The sequence below is a fragment of the Staurois parvus genome, unplaced genomic scaffold, assembly GCF_062004578.1.
Source record: "Staurois parvus isolate SC_StPar_1 unplaced genomic scaffold, SC_StPar_1.0 ptg000454l, whole genome shotgun sequence".
Classification (NCBI taxonomy): domain Eukaryota; kingdom Metazoa; phylum Chordata; class Amphibia; order Anura; family Ranidae; genus Staurois; species Staurois parvus.
In genome coordinates, this window is record NW_028318250.1 from 4,277,018 (window position 1) to 4,292,371 (window position 15,354).

General features: G+C 41.3%; 1 protein-coding gene across 1 annotated transcript in view; it reads right to left on the reverse strand.

Annotated features, from left to right (window-relative positions):
* Window positions 1–15,354, reverse strand: part of INPP5B (inositol polyphosphate-5-phosphatase B) — a 176,073-nt gene that overhangs the window by 137,948 nt on the left and 22,771 nt on the right. The window contains exons 4-6 of the mRNA XM_089688790.1: window positions 12,671–12,768; window positions 9,261–9,290; window positions 7,584–7,694 (exon numbers count right to left, since the gene is read on the reverse strand). Coding sequence (XP_089544916.1) covers window positions 7,584–7,694; window positions 9,261–9,290; window positions 12,671–12,768 — 239 coding nt within the window. The remainder of the gene's footprint in view (window positions 1–7,583; window positions 7,695–9,260; window positions 9,291–12,670; window positions 12,769–15,354) is intronic.

Below are 15,354 nucleotides of genomic sequence, written 5' to 3' on the forward strand. Positions count from 1 at the left end.
TATGTCCTGTGACAATGATTTCACTCGACAGGAAGTGATGGTAAATTGATTTATATGTGTCATGTTATAGAAATAGTTCAGAGGGAAACTTGAAATCTAAAGCTGGTTTAAATCTTGGCCGGTTCAGTAGGGGCTGGCTGAGATTCGAACATGTATGGGCAGGCTGAAAGTACAACTAGTCTGACAGATTTTATGTGTGATTATTGCTAGCTCGTAGTAATCACTGTGTTCTCCCGGTAGGGATGGCTTCCCCACCCACCCTTCCGCTCTGCAGGAGGGATTCCCCCATCAACACCGATTGTGCTGATGGGGAAATTATTATTATTATTATACAGCATTTATATAGCGCTAAAAGGTTTGCTCAGCGCTGTACATTATAGTGGGGGACAGAACAAGAGACAATACAGTAATAATACAAAACACAAGGGATTCAAGGGCCCTGCTCTTTCGAGCTTACAATCTAGGAGGGAGGGGAAATAGAGCAATATTCTTTTATGGCCGACTTAAGAAAGTGCTTTGGGGATAATAAATTGGAAATGTTTTCCGACATTATATTTAAACACAGATATGTACATGTTATAAAAAAATTTAAATGTCATGTTATAAAAAAAAGTAAAATGTAAAAAAGACATACAGCAATCAAAGTGTTAAACACTTGCATTCCATAGCTACTAGAGCCACTTGGGAGTTGACTGAAAGATCCCCCTCCCTCCCTCAGGCTTGGGAATAAAATACAGGACAGCCTTCTTAACTAATAAGGAATTCTTTGACCTTTTGGCTTTGTGCTCTATAAATCGCAAGATGTTTCTCTGATTGCATGGCTATAAGTAATTCCTAGATAACTCTTGACTGGTAACACATTTATTTCTTCAAATAATTGCCATTGTGTTCTGATTTTATGTATGTACCATTTATAAAACTCTCATTATTGGTATTTTCCACAGTAATTCATAGAAATAGCATATACACTGATCAAAAACATTAAAGGAACACTTTTTAATCGGAGTATAGCATCAAGTCAATTAAACTCCTGGGATATTGATCTGGTCAGTTAAGTAGCAGAGGGGGTTGTTAACCAGTTTCAGCTGCTTTGGTGTTAATGAAATTAATGAACTGAAATGAGACCACATCCAAAATCGGAATGTTTTACAGTTGGAGGCCTACTCATCTTTTTCTGACAGTTTTTCACTAGTTTTGCATTTGGCTAGGGTCAGTGTCACTACTGGTAGCATGAGGAGATACCTGGACCCTACAGAGTTTGCACAGGCAGTCCAAAACCTCCAGGATGGCACATCAATACGTGCCATTGCCAGAAGGTTACAGGCAGACAGGCAGTTACTCTAGGAGAGCTGGACAGGGCTGTAGAAGGTCCTTAACTCATCAACAGGACCTGTATCTGCTCCTTTGTGCAAAGAGGAACAGGATGAGCACTGCCAGAGCCCTACAAAATGACCTCCAGCAGGCCACTGGTATGAATGTCTCTGACCAAACAATCAGAAACACACTTCATGAGGGTGGTCTGAGGCCCAACGTCCTCTAATGGGCCCTGTGCCCACTGCGTGGCACTATAGAGCTCGATTGGCATTTGCCATTGAACGCCAGAATTGGCAGGTCCACCACTAGCGCCCTGTGCTTTTCACCTTGAGCACATGTGATAGAAGTGAAAGGGTCCATTGAGAACGTTATGCTGCCTGCAACATCATTCAGCATGACCGTTTTGGTGGTGGGTCAGTGATGGTCTGGGGAGGCATATCCATCCATCCATGGAGGGATGCACAGACCTCGACAGGCTAGACAATGGCACCCTGGCTGCCATTACGCATTGGGATGAAATCCTTGGACCCATTGTCAGACCCTACGCTGGAGCAGTGGGTCCTGGGTTCCTCCTTGTGCATGACAATGCCCGGCCTCATGTGGCGAGAGTATGCAAGCAGTTCCTGGAGGATGAAGGAATTGATACCATTGAATGGCAACTACTCTTGCCTGACCTAAATCCAATAGAACACCTCTGGGATATCATGTTTTTCTCCATCCCATGCTGCCAGGTTACACCTCAGACTGTCCAGGAGCTCAGTGATGCCCTGGTCCAGATCTGGGAGGAAACACCCCAGGACACCATCCGTCCTCTCATTAGGAGCATGCCCGACGTTGTCAGGCATGCATATAAGCATGCGGGATCCATACAAACTACTGAGTACCAATTTGAGTTGCTGCAATGAAATTGCAGCAAAATGGACTAGCCTGCTGCATCATTTTTTCACTTTGATTTTCGGGGTGTCTTTCAATTCAGTCCTCTGTAGGTTGATAATTTTCATTTCCATCAAACGATGGGGCATCCTTACGTTCCTAGCACATTACCCAGTCCATATTAGTATAGATATCCAGCATGATATTTTTTCCCATTGAGATCTGATGTATTTTCAAAGTGTTCCTTTAATTTTTTTGAGCAGTGTATTTCAATGACATAATGAAATCATTACTAGAGGAATCCTTGAATTTGTTATTATGAGACTATACACACAAAACACCTAGCCAAACAGCCTATCCTGAAGTTGCTATAACATTTTACACTGTTATGTAATTTTATTTAGATCTTGAACAAAGCTCATATGTTGCAACTTACTGATTCTTAGCAAAGAACGACAAACTTTCTAGAGTGCTGAAAGGAAAATTGCAGTTTTAAATGCTGAGTTGATAGGCCCAAGGTCTGTGCTAAAATGGTCCTTTAGGTATAATGGCAGTGCAGACCGTACCGCTATGTACGGTATGTCAGTGCCTAGATACACTAAGTTGGTCCAGGCCAGGCAGTGGAGCCCTTCCCCTACCAGAAATTGATTATCCTTTAAAGGAGCTCTGTGCCAAGGGAAATATGGAGCAGGTCATTGCTGACCTCTTTCTGAGAATGCTAGTTGCCTGGCTGTCTAGCCTCAATAGTCGCTGACCTAGAACAAGCATGCAGACAGTATAGTCACAACTCCTAATCTCACATGTGTTCCAGGTAAGTGACTCTGAGATTATGTTGAATTTTGAAAAGTAGAATTTAGCAGTAGAAGCTTATGCATTTCTTCAGCACTAGTTTCCTTTAAAGCTGAACTCCAGTAGTGACGTACAGTTGTGCTCAAACGTTTGCATACCCTGGCAGAAATAGTGAAATTTTGGCCTTGATATTGAAACAGTGACTGATCATGCCAAAAACTGTCTTTTATTTAAGGTTAATGATCACATGAAGCCATTTATTATCACATAGTTATTTGGGCTTCTTTTTAAATCACAAATCACCCAAATGGCCATGATCAAAAGTTTACATACCCTGGAATGTTTGGCCTTGGTGACAGACACAGGTTTATATGGCAATTAAAGGTTAATTTCCCACATCTGTGACTTTTTAAATTGCAATTAGTGTCTGTGTATAAATAGTCAATGAGTTTGTTTGCTCTCACATGGATGCACTGAGCAGGCTAGATACTAAGCCATGGGGATCAGAAAAGAACTGTCAAAATAACTGCGTAACAACCAGCGCAAACTTCTTTCATTTCCAAGTATTCACATGAAATACAATGTCCCTGTGACACATTTTTTTCGATAGTGGCAGCTATCCCTTGCTTTTGGTAGTCAATTTTCTAATTCTCAGGTGATTTTAAACATATCTGCCCTTGAGGATGTTTTGAGATCATATGGTTCTGATAAACCCGTGTCTGTTTTGTATAAACACTTGTGTATGGTCACTCTTACAGACCTAACCTCCCTCTGAAATAGATGGCTGGCCAATATACCAGATTTAGATGGGGACAATTGATTGAACATCTGGGATTTTCCATTTAAACAGCTTGTCTCCCTTGGGGATGGGTTTATTCAATTTAACTGCCTCCTGTCCGCCATATAAGGAAATGACAGGCGCAAGGCGGTTCTCTCATTCTGGGAGGACATCATATGATGTCCTCTCACTGCAACCACACGTGCGCGGCTCCGGGAGTGCGCTGCGTCCCTCAGACACAGCGGATCAACGGAAAGAGCCAAAGATGTCGGCTCAGTCATGTGAACAGCTGTGTCCAATCACAGCTGATCACATGTAAATAGGGAAATACCGGTTATCGGCATTTCTCTCCTCTCGAGCTGTCATGCTGACAGCTCGAGAGGAGAGCCGGTAATTGGCATTCCTCAGAGGGGACACGTACACTGATCATCAGTGCCAGTCAGTACCACCTATCAGTACACATTAGTGCCACCAATCAGTGTCCATCAGTGCTGCCTATCAGTGCCGCCTAACAGTGCCAGTCAGTGCTGCCTATCAGTGTCGCCTATCAGTGCCATATATGAGTGCTGCCTTTCAGTGACCATCAGTGATACCTGTCAATGCCCATCAGTGCCACCTACCAGTGCCTCCTCATCAGTGCCACCTATCAGTGCCCATCAGTGCAGCCTATCAGTGTCCATCACTGCAGCTTTATTAGCGCATATCAGTGAAGGAGAAAAATCACTTATTTACAAAATTTTATAACAAAAACTAAAAAAAAGGTTTTTTTTTCAAATTTTTCAGTTTTTGGTTTGTTTAGCAAAAATGTAAAAACTCAGAGGTGATTAAATACCACCAAAAGAAAGCTCTATCTGTCTCAAAAAAATGATAAAAATTTCATATGGGTACAGTGTTGCATGATTATGCAATTGTCATTCAAAGTGTGACAGCGCTGAAAGCTGAAAATTGGCCTGGGCAGGAAGGGGGTATAAGTGCTCTGTAGGCAAGTGGTTAAAATAGTACATAAAGCCTACTGCACCCCTTATAGAGTTCACAAAATAGATCCAACTATCCCAATATTGGGGATCTGTTGTCAGCATCATTGACTCCATCTCTGGAATTGAATTTTCTCCCTCTTTATGCATCTGTCTTTTGGGCTTAGTTGAAGATCTTGCCCCTACATTAGCTGAGCGAACTTTATTTGGGCTTCTCCTGTTTTATGCCAGAAAGGCCATTACCCTTACCTGGAAAAAGCCCATTCCCCCAACAGTAGTGTTTTGGCAACAGCTGGTCAATACAACCCTTCCCTTATACAAATATACTTATTCTCACAGAGGATGTCCTAAAATGTTTACCAAAGTATGGTCCAAATGGCTTCATAATAATTTCATGGCTAGATTGTAAGCTGTCTCCATTTGTTTCATATTGATATGGTTTCTTGATGATTGGGGGGGGAGGGTTCTCCGTGGCCAGGTTGGCCTCTCTCTGAGGGGTAGCATTTCCTTTCCTTACTACAGTTTTGTGGTTGTTACATGAGCCACACACACAAAGGTAATTGTTGCCCTGCATGGGCGCTTTTAGTACTTTATTGCAAACTCAATAAACAGAATGAAAAAAATAATACCTGCGTAACAAAGTAATTAAACTTTATAAAGATGGAAAAGCCTTGAATATGCCAATCAGTACTGCTCAATCACTTGAAATGGAAAATTTGGGGATCTACAGGAACTCTACAGAGTTGCCAGAAAGAAGCCTTTACTGAGCCAGTGCCACAAACAAGCCTGGTGACAATATGTCTGACAACATCTTGACATGCCTCACAGCTTCTGGCACAGTGTAATCTGAGATGAGACCAAAATAGAGCTTTATGGTCACAACCATAAGCACTATGTTTGGAAAGGGGTCAACAGCAACAAGAATACCATCCCCACTGTGAAGTCTGGTGGTGGCTCACTGATGTTTTGGGGGTGTGGTAGCTCTAAAGGCACAGGGAATCTTGTGAAAATTGATGGCAAGGTGAATGCAGCTTGCTTTCAGAAAATACTAGCAGACAATTTGCATTCTTCTGCAGAAAAGCTGCGTATGGGATGCTCTTGGACTTTCCAGCATAACAATGACCCTAAATACAAGACCAAGTTGACCCTCCAGTGGTTACAGAAGACAAAGGTGAAGGTTCTAGAATGGACACACCAGTTTCCTGACCTGAGTAGCATCAAGCCACTCTGGGGAGATGTGCAGTTCATGCAAAATGGCCAAAGACTTTGCATGACCTGGAGCCATTTTGCCAAGCCAAGTGGGCAGCTATACCACCTGCAAGAATTAGGGGCCTCATAGACAACTATTACAAAAGATTACACACTGTCATTGATGCTAAAGGGGGCAATACAGAGTATTAAGAACTAAGAGTATGCAGACTTTTGAACAGGAGTCATTTAATTTGTTTACTTGTTGCCATGTTTTGTTTTATGATTGTGCCATTCTGTTATGACCTACAGCTGAATTTGAATCCCACAAGAAATAAAAGAAACGTGTTTTGTCTGCTCACTGATCTCTATGATTAAGTCCCAGGGGTGTGGCAAAACATGTTGGAGACATGGATGAGCCTGGATGAATTGAGCTGAGGCTGCTTTTACCTTCTTACCAGTTGGCCCGGCAGAGGTGTGCGGCAGTTGGGCAACCTCTTTCTATTTTTCCTTTGCCTGCTCACTCATGTTCTCTTTGGTACAAACTGTTATCAATTCTCCAAGGGAATGCAACATTTTGAGTACCACTGTATATTACATTGATCCAACTTTAAATAATTTAAGTATGACTATCTCAAAGATGGGTTGCTGGAGAAGCTGACATTTACAGTAGTAGTCAACGTTAATACAGTCTTCCAGGTCTTGTGTGAATTGCTTCCCCTCTGCACAATGACCACAGTTGTCATTCACTTGGCACTTCTGCCGAACTCCCTGGATTTTCCTCAGAGAATATAAAGCATTCTTTGATTGGACGAAGTGGAGATGGTGATGTCATCACCCCTCCACTCTACCTAATCAAACCAGAGAGTGCCCTGTATTCACAGGAAAACACAAGGCGGTCTTTTATTGGCAGCAGTGCCAAGTGAGTGAAGCCCTTATAGCCAGTGTGCAGAGGGGAAGCTGCTTGCATAGAACCTGAACAAGACCCAGAAGATCAAAACTATTACTGTAGTAGCGCATTAGGTATGCATACTTCCATTGTGCAAAGCTGGACCAGTGTAATAATAAAATATGAAACATTCTTAGGATTTTAAAGATCTCAGTTTATAAGATTCTCCCAGGGTTTCTATTCTTCTAACTTGCACTTCTATTGAATTTAAATTAACAAGATACAGTACAATCCACAATAAAAAAGTATATGTTTGAGAACACCACATTCAGAAACAAACAGCGCTCAACTAAAATCATTCTGCCGATGGCAATACATGTTTTTATCTCTATTTCAGAAGCCATTCAGTTCAGTTTGGCAGCTTTCAAGATAAACATTTTATGACCATGCACTTTATAAAATGAAATTACCTTTAATCTTTTTTTCTTTTTTTTTTTTTTTTTTTGCTGCTACCCGACTTAGGTTAGCTTAGGTTTTCACACAGTGAGCTTTTCTGCCCCTAAGGGAAACTTATCAACAGTACAAATTTATTGTTAAAGTGTAGGTTAACCTAAAACCTTAAGGTTACAATTCGGGGTCTAATCTGTGTTGGGGCAAATAAACTCCCTAGTGCCAAGTGAAACAGGGACATAGGCATTGTCTGTAGAGCAATCAGGTTGTCATAGTTAATGATACTTAGAAGAAGAAGCAACATTTTGGTGTAATTGTTGTGCCTCACCTTCAAGTAAAAGATTGACTTTTTGCAGGAATTCTTGTGTGTGAGAACCAAATGGAAGCTTCATCACCAGCTCTGTATCTGCAGATTTTATCATCACTGTGATGTCAGAACCTGAGTGACCAAATGGAGAGAAAAATGAGGAAGGGGTGACAGGCAATTTTTGGTTTTAGGTACGGTAGTATTGTTTTAAAGCTAAACAACAGGCTTGTCAAATCCCTTTAATATACCTAGCATACACTTACTTTTCCTTTACTTTCCCACAGAAGCCGAAAAATATACCCCATACATCCAGACATGGATGAGTATGTGCCACACTAGGCTATTACCTACATAGGCGTGTTTTTTGCTCCAAGTGGTTGAACTGGGCAGTAAGGAACAAAGTGAAGGTATTTGCTGCTGGCAATGGCTACTATAAATTGAACCAATAACCTTGCCCTGTATAGGCAGAAGCACATAGTAAGGCAGTGATACACTGTTTCAAAGAATGAACAAAGAGGAAAAGGAAAAAGAAAATCAATTCAGTTTGCTTATAAATATTATGTATTCTCATTTTCAGCCAACTGGTGGCGATTTAGGGTCTTTGTCGCACATTTCAAGTTTTGCAGTACATTAAAAAAAATCTAGTAATTACACAACAGTGTCTTATTCGCCACATTTCCCTCTTCCCATATGGCTCCAGTTGAGGTTTCCATAAAAGGGTCTAAAAGGAAGCTTGTGTTTGTGCTGCACTGTCTCTTTCGTTTAAAAATGTATAACTTTCAAGAAAAGAAAAAAAAAATTGACCCAAAAACATGATAGTTACCCTTTAAGCACATTTGCTGATATGGTGATCAGCCTAGACTTGTAGCCAATATATGAATCAAAATAAGCAATATTGTGGCGCCTGTAAAACCTAGTGTAGGTATGTGCTAGAATAAAATTGTAATTTCTGCCATATTCAGGCAGTAATGGCAGCTGCCCCTATTAAGTAACAGAAACACTCCATAAATAGATAGGCACTTGTTCAATAAAATATATATACTGTGACATAAATATATTATTACAAAATAAAATATATAGGGCTTGGAGCTTGGAGCGTCCATCATGTCATGGCATGCCATCATGTCATGACTTTCCACATTGATACCAATGTTCTCATATCGGCTGCACAGACTGGTGCCGGGACATAGGCACCATAATATGTGAGTGCAATTTTACTCATTATTTGAACCATGGTTCTTAATAAATATTACACTTAGAACATTTTTATGAAACATGCTTTTATTTGAGCTTCCTTGAGAGCTACTATAAGAAGGGGAGTTTGGAGATCCATCGTATGAGAGCCTGCAGTTGGGAATCCATACACCATTTGATTATCTAGCGTGATTTGACCACCCAAAGTGTGGGTCAACACCTTCTGGTGGTGAGTGGAAAATTCACATATTACTCAAGAGTGGTGGAGAAGAATTCACTGGATTTATGTGACACCCTGCTATGGGACTTCATTTACAGCCTTTGGACTATATTATACCCTGTATTTACATAATTGTTACATGTGGTGTTGGGAGAGCACTATATATTTAATTTTGTAGTTATACATTTATGTCACAGTATATATATTTTATTGAGCAAGCACCTATCTATTTATGGTTTGTTGTAGCCTATATAGTCAGAAAAAATTTAAAAAAATGTACTTACCAATAACCTGAAAACGGTCACAAGGCGCTACTGCAAAGTAAAAACAATCTTTAAAAGACAAGATATGATGTTCAATCAAGTAGTAATGTAAAGATGGGTAGAATTCTGGTAGCATGAATAGGCAGTGCCCTGACAGTGGATTGCTCAAGAAAAATGTATCAAACCGTTTCTAGAAGTCTACTTACTAGAAGTGAAACACATAGTAAGCAAGGGTCCAGGAATCAAATATTAGTGGTCCAAACACAGATAATCAGCTCACTGTGGCGGGGACCAAAGTCAGATTTAATAACAGGGAAAGCTGTCAAATAGCTGGCAGGGAAAGATAAAAATTTTAGACAGCAGTAGGGCAAAGTGACAATCTTCAGCATGCATACTATGATACTGAGAGGTTCTTCCAGGTTGCAGGGTGTTGTCAGGGGTTGCTAGGCAATGCCTTTTTAGAGATTTGCACCTTTTTCAATACTGTAGGGAGACTGGGGGATTTCATACATATACGCACATAGAATGGAGGTAGTTCAAAACGTCTAATAACACTGTGCTAAACATAACGGCAAAAAAATTATATGAGAAAGTATGTAAACAATTATTTTGGGAAAAATTATTAATGAGCTGCATCATTCATAAGTAAGGGAAATTAGGGGCACATTGCATTATTAACAATTAGAATAAAACAGAAGAAAGGACTGAAAAGTAAAATAAAATAAAATAAAGATCCATAGTGTTCCCGAATAGGAAAGACTGTTACAATGCAGCAACCTTGCAACAATCATTTTGAGTGCCCTGGCTTTGCTCCCCACCACAGCAACCTGGTTTTCTCTGTTTGAACCACAAAGATTTGATACCTGGACCCTTGCTTTCTGTGTTTCACTTAGAGAGTTTTAGAAACTGATACTGTCTATTCATGCTACCTGGTTTATTTTTCACATCTCCTGGTCATCACTCATTCCACTGTCTGCAGGATTAATATCCCCCTCTGTTGTTCACATTGACCCTTTCACCACTGACCAGAGATTTGATAACAACAGTATCTTGTCGTTTTCCTTGCCATTTTCCTTTTGCTTTTCATACAAGGGTAGAATTCTAGAAGCTGACATTTCTGATTATTTTTAATTATACTGGTTTCAGGGCTGCCATCCTGATTTTTGCTTTTCCACCTACTGGGTCACTGACATGGAACAAGCATGTATTGGTTTAAATGTGAAATGTCTGAATTTCCATTCTTCATGCTTGTTCTGATTGACAGACGTCAAGGGCAGGACAGCAATTCTAGAGCATGTACCTTCACAAAAAAGTATGTATCAAGGGCGGACAGACCATTTGGAAACTCGGGCACTGCCCGAGGGCCCAGGGTCAGTAGGGGGCCCCATGAGATGCCCCTGGTACCTTTTTCATAGGCTTTTTTGAGTTTGGGCAAGGACACAGGGGCCCCATGATCCCCTATTGCCCGGGGGCCCCATGAGTTGTCAGTCCGCCCCTGGTATGTATTTTAGTTATTTGCTGAGAACGTTAAGCAGGCTAGCCTGAAAAAGAGTCAGATATCCCAACCACCGCCCTACCTGACTGGAGTCTGCATGTTCTCCCTGTGCCTGTGTGGGGTTCCTTGAGGTACTGTGGTTTCCTCCTACATTCCAAAGACATGCTGGTTGTTTAATTGGCTCCTGTCAAAATTGGCTCCTAGTATGTGTATGTATGAATATGAGTTGGGGACATTAGATTGTAAGATCCTTGAGGGTTAGGTTCTGATGTGAATGTACAATATGTATGTAAACCACTGTGTAAATTGACAGTGCTATATAAGTACCTGTAATAAATAAATTATAAGTCAAATCTTCATATCCTTCTAAAGATGTTGATACTGCTCCTATCTGACACTACAAGGTGTGTTGTATGATGTGTCTCTGCCGCTAACTGTTGTTCTTCCTACTACCTACTACATCACTATAGCAGTGGTGTATTTAGGTTTTGTGCTGCCCTAGGAAACACAAAAATCGTCTCCACCCCACGGAGAGACCTTGACACTGACAAACACCCCCTCCCCCACAATAAGAGCCTGACATTGAACAACAACTCACCCCATCCCCCCCCCACCCGAGAGAGCCTTCCACTACCACCACTCCATACACACTGGCAACCCCCCCACCCTGGTGACAGAAAAGACACTCACTTTCACAGCTCTGGACATCCCCGGGAACAAGAGTCAGGCTCTGCATACACCATCAAGCAGCCTCTTTCAGATTCCACCTGGCCATCTGGCGCCAATCTTCGCTGTGCGTGTGCACGTATGCGTGCGTGTGCGCAATCGTGCATTTCTGTGCGCATGCCCACAACTGGCAATTCTCCTGCGGGAATCTTTATGCGCATGCGCATTCCTAATCGCGTTTCTTCTTGCTGGAAATCCCTTACAGCCCCATTGTTAGTGTCAGTGGAAGGATTAGTGCCCCATTGTTGGCGTCAGTGGGTGGAAGAGTGACCCATTGTTGGTATCAGTGGAAGAAATAGTGCCCCATTGTTGGTGTCAGTGGTAGGAATAGTGCCCCATTGTTGGTGTCAGTGGTAGGAATAGTGCCCCATTGTTGGTGTCAGTGGTAGGAATAGTGCCCCATTGTTGGTGTCAGTGGGAGGAATAGTGCTCCATTGTTGGTGTCAGTGGTAGGAATAGTGCTCCATTGTTGGTGTCAGTGGTAGGAATAGTGCCCCATTGTTGGTGTCAGTGGGAGGAATAGTGCTCCATTGTTGGTGTCAGTGGTAGGAATAGTGCCCCATTGTTGGTGTCAGTGGGAGGAATAGTGCTCCATTGTTGGTGTCAGTGGAAGGAATAATGCATTGTATCAGTGGAAGGATTATTGTCCCAAGGGCCGAATAAAGCCAGCAAAGGGCCACATCTGGCCCACGGACCACAGTTTGGAGACCTCTGGTTTAAAGGATAAGTTCACCTTTTTACCAAAAACAATAAATGCACATTTTTTTGCAGGTAAAACAATGTACATTTATTATTTTTGTTTGCAGGAGCCTATAAAGCATCGTACTAAAGGAGATCACTGTTGCCATGCAGGAGAGACCTGTCAGTATATCTGCTGGCCCATACAAGATGTACAAGCAGATATTTGGACAGGAAGAATCAATGAACTACCACGGCGCTCCACATCGGGACTTTTTTTATTTGACAGCTAGCGGGGGGGGGGGGGGGGAGAGAAGATCCCCCACTAGCTGTCCAAGCTGAGGAGCAGGGGTCGGTGCATTCCTAACATGTTACATCCTGAATATGGATGTAATGTAACATGTTATGAAAGGTGAATTTATCCTTTACGGATTAGTACTGCTTTTACAACAGTGTCTCTTTAACTAAACTCTGCCATCTAGTGACAGTAGCAATCATCTGCACTTTATATTGGTAATTTATATATATTCACCTTCTTCAATCATGGTTCCTTCTACTAATGGGATAACTGTATCAAGGGACACATCCTCTGCACTTATAGCCATTCTTCTGTGCTTATATAAGAAGATCCTGCAGAAGACAAAAAAAAATCAGACCGGGTATTTATCTATTTAAATGGCTAATATTCAGTGCAAATGACTCACCAGGGGATGGTCCAGGGTATGTGCCAGACCTGTCCCCTACTACATCCTCTATGATTTGACTGTATTGCAGATTTGCAATAATATCATGATAATAAAAAAAAAAACTTCTTTGGGCATGTACACTAGTGCACACCCTGATGTTCATTTGTCCTCTGCTTCAGTGACAATCCACTGTCTTGCTATTATTATAAAGTGACTTTATAAAGCTAGCCAACCAAGCCACTCCAACCAATGAAGGCTGGATCAGGAGACACTCACCTAATGCAGGGTTTCTCAACCAGGGTTCCTCCAGAGGTTGTCAGGGGTTCCTTGAGCAATTAGCAATATCCGCCTCTCAGATAAGTTCCCACTGACACCATTGATATTTTTAGCTATCTATAAGGGGGTAATTCTTCTCAATGACCACAAGTGTAAGGAACATTCTTCCCACTGACCATCACACGAATGTAATACAGTCATTTTTACCAGGGGTTCCCCGAGACCAAAAAGTCATTTCAAGGGTTCCTCTGTGTTGAAAAGGTTGAGAAAGACCGACCTAATGTCTGTAGGCAGCTTCGAGAAGAGTCCAAAGAGTTCACAGACAGGGTCCGTTCACCCAATATGCCAGCCAGCCTGCCAGAGGGCAGGCACTGAGGCAGAGGCTGAGTGCACTATGGAGTAGGCAGACATTAACCACTTGCCCTCCAGAGGATTTACCCCCCTTCCTGACCAGGCCATTTTTTGCATTACGGTGCTGAATTACTTTAACTGACAATTGCGCGGTCATGCAACATTGCACCCAAATGAAATTTACGTCCTTTGTTTCCCACGAATTGAGCTTTCTTTCGGTGGTATTTGATTGCCTGTGCATTTCTTTTTTTTGCGCTATAGCAAAAAAAAAGCCCAACGTGCCATGCCATGCAAAGCAGTGTGCACGAGCTTCAAAACAAACAGTTCTCCCCCCCCCCCCGTCGGAGATGCTCGACAATCACCGCGCGCCAGCAAGTAATCTCCCAGTGATTGACAGCCACGGCCACGAATGTCGGTGTGGGTAGGGCATGCGCTTCCTACCCAGAAATGCAAAATCAAGTATAGATACGTGATTTTGCGCACCCGTGCTACCCTGTAGCAGTATATCTGCTACAGGGTGGATGGGAAGCGGTTAAAGGAAAACTATAATAGTTTTGGGTGAAATTTGATTTAGATTTATTTTTACTTAAATGTTTTAAAATAAACTTTACTTTCAACTATATATACATTTTTGTTTTTAGAAACATTTACTACATGAAAAGGATTGTCAGAGCACTATGGCTCAGCTAAAGACAATATAGCAGACACAGCTTGCTTTGCATATCCCTATATCTGATAGAAACTTTGCAATGAGAAGTGTAATAAGGGAAAAGTTACTGCTCTCATAACTCACTGGAGTTCTGTAAAAATTTTCATCTGCTGATTAGATACAAGATTGCTTAATATGAAATATTTCATATTCACACAATTTAAATAAATTATAATCACCAAAACTGTAATTTCAGGTTGCTGTTTTCAACTGAATGCAGGCTGCTGTTTTTTTTTAATCAAACCAGGGATATGAGTGAGGGGATCACTGGTGAATGATATACTGAGACTTTGTCTTTAATGGGGTCTTAATTACACAGGGGCAGGGTCTAGGTTGCAGGTTTCTCTATCTGTGTATACACATTAAAAATGAGGTCACTATCATTTAGAACTGATTGTTTTGGTAATTCCAGTACAAAACTTTGGATTAGTTGAATCAAAAAACAGTATTTCCCAACAGTCAGATTTCAATTTTATTAGGACCTGTATTTGGAGAAATAGGTGGGCTGTTGATGGCAACCTCTGCTTCTAAAAATACTAGCTGTCTGGCAGTAACTGAAGCCAGGTAACTAGGAATTTCAGAAGTAGGACAGAAAGGGCAACCCCTCTATTTTCCTTGGTACAGGTTTACTTAACCCCTTCATGCCTAAGGGTAAAACAAATCTTAATGCCTAAGTACAATTTTGCAACATTGACATGTATTTTCGTAAAACTGTACATATCATCACAACTACTTTGTACATCCAGGTGAATTATACCTTGTTCTTTTCAGGACAAATTGGGCTTTCATTTGGTGGTAAATGGTAATGGATATCTCCTGATTTTTTTTATTATCAAAGGAAAACTGGCCCAAAATAGTAAAAAAAATATATATTTTTTTAATTTTGCTGTATGTTTCTTGTTACTACCATAACCTACCACCAAAGAACAACCCAAAATACATTTTTCAGCTCTTGGCGATTGCAGCAATACCATAGATGTTTATGTTATTTGTTGTTTGTACCCATAGTACAGCCCAGAAACAATCGTGCACTTTTTTTTGTTTTTTGTTTACCTAAAACACACTGACACTGACACTAGCTGACACTAATACCAATCAAAAAAAAAATCCTGACCTTTGACCCTGACCTTTTTGACCTTGACCTTTGACCCTGACCTTGACCCAAACACTTACCCTGGCACTGAACTAGATCAA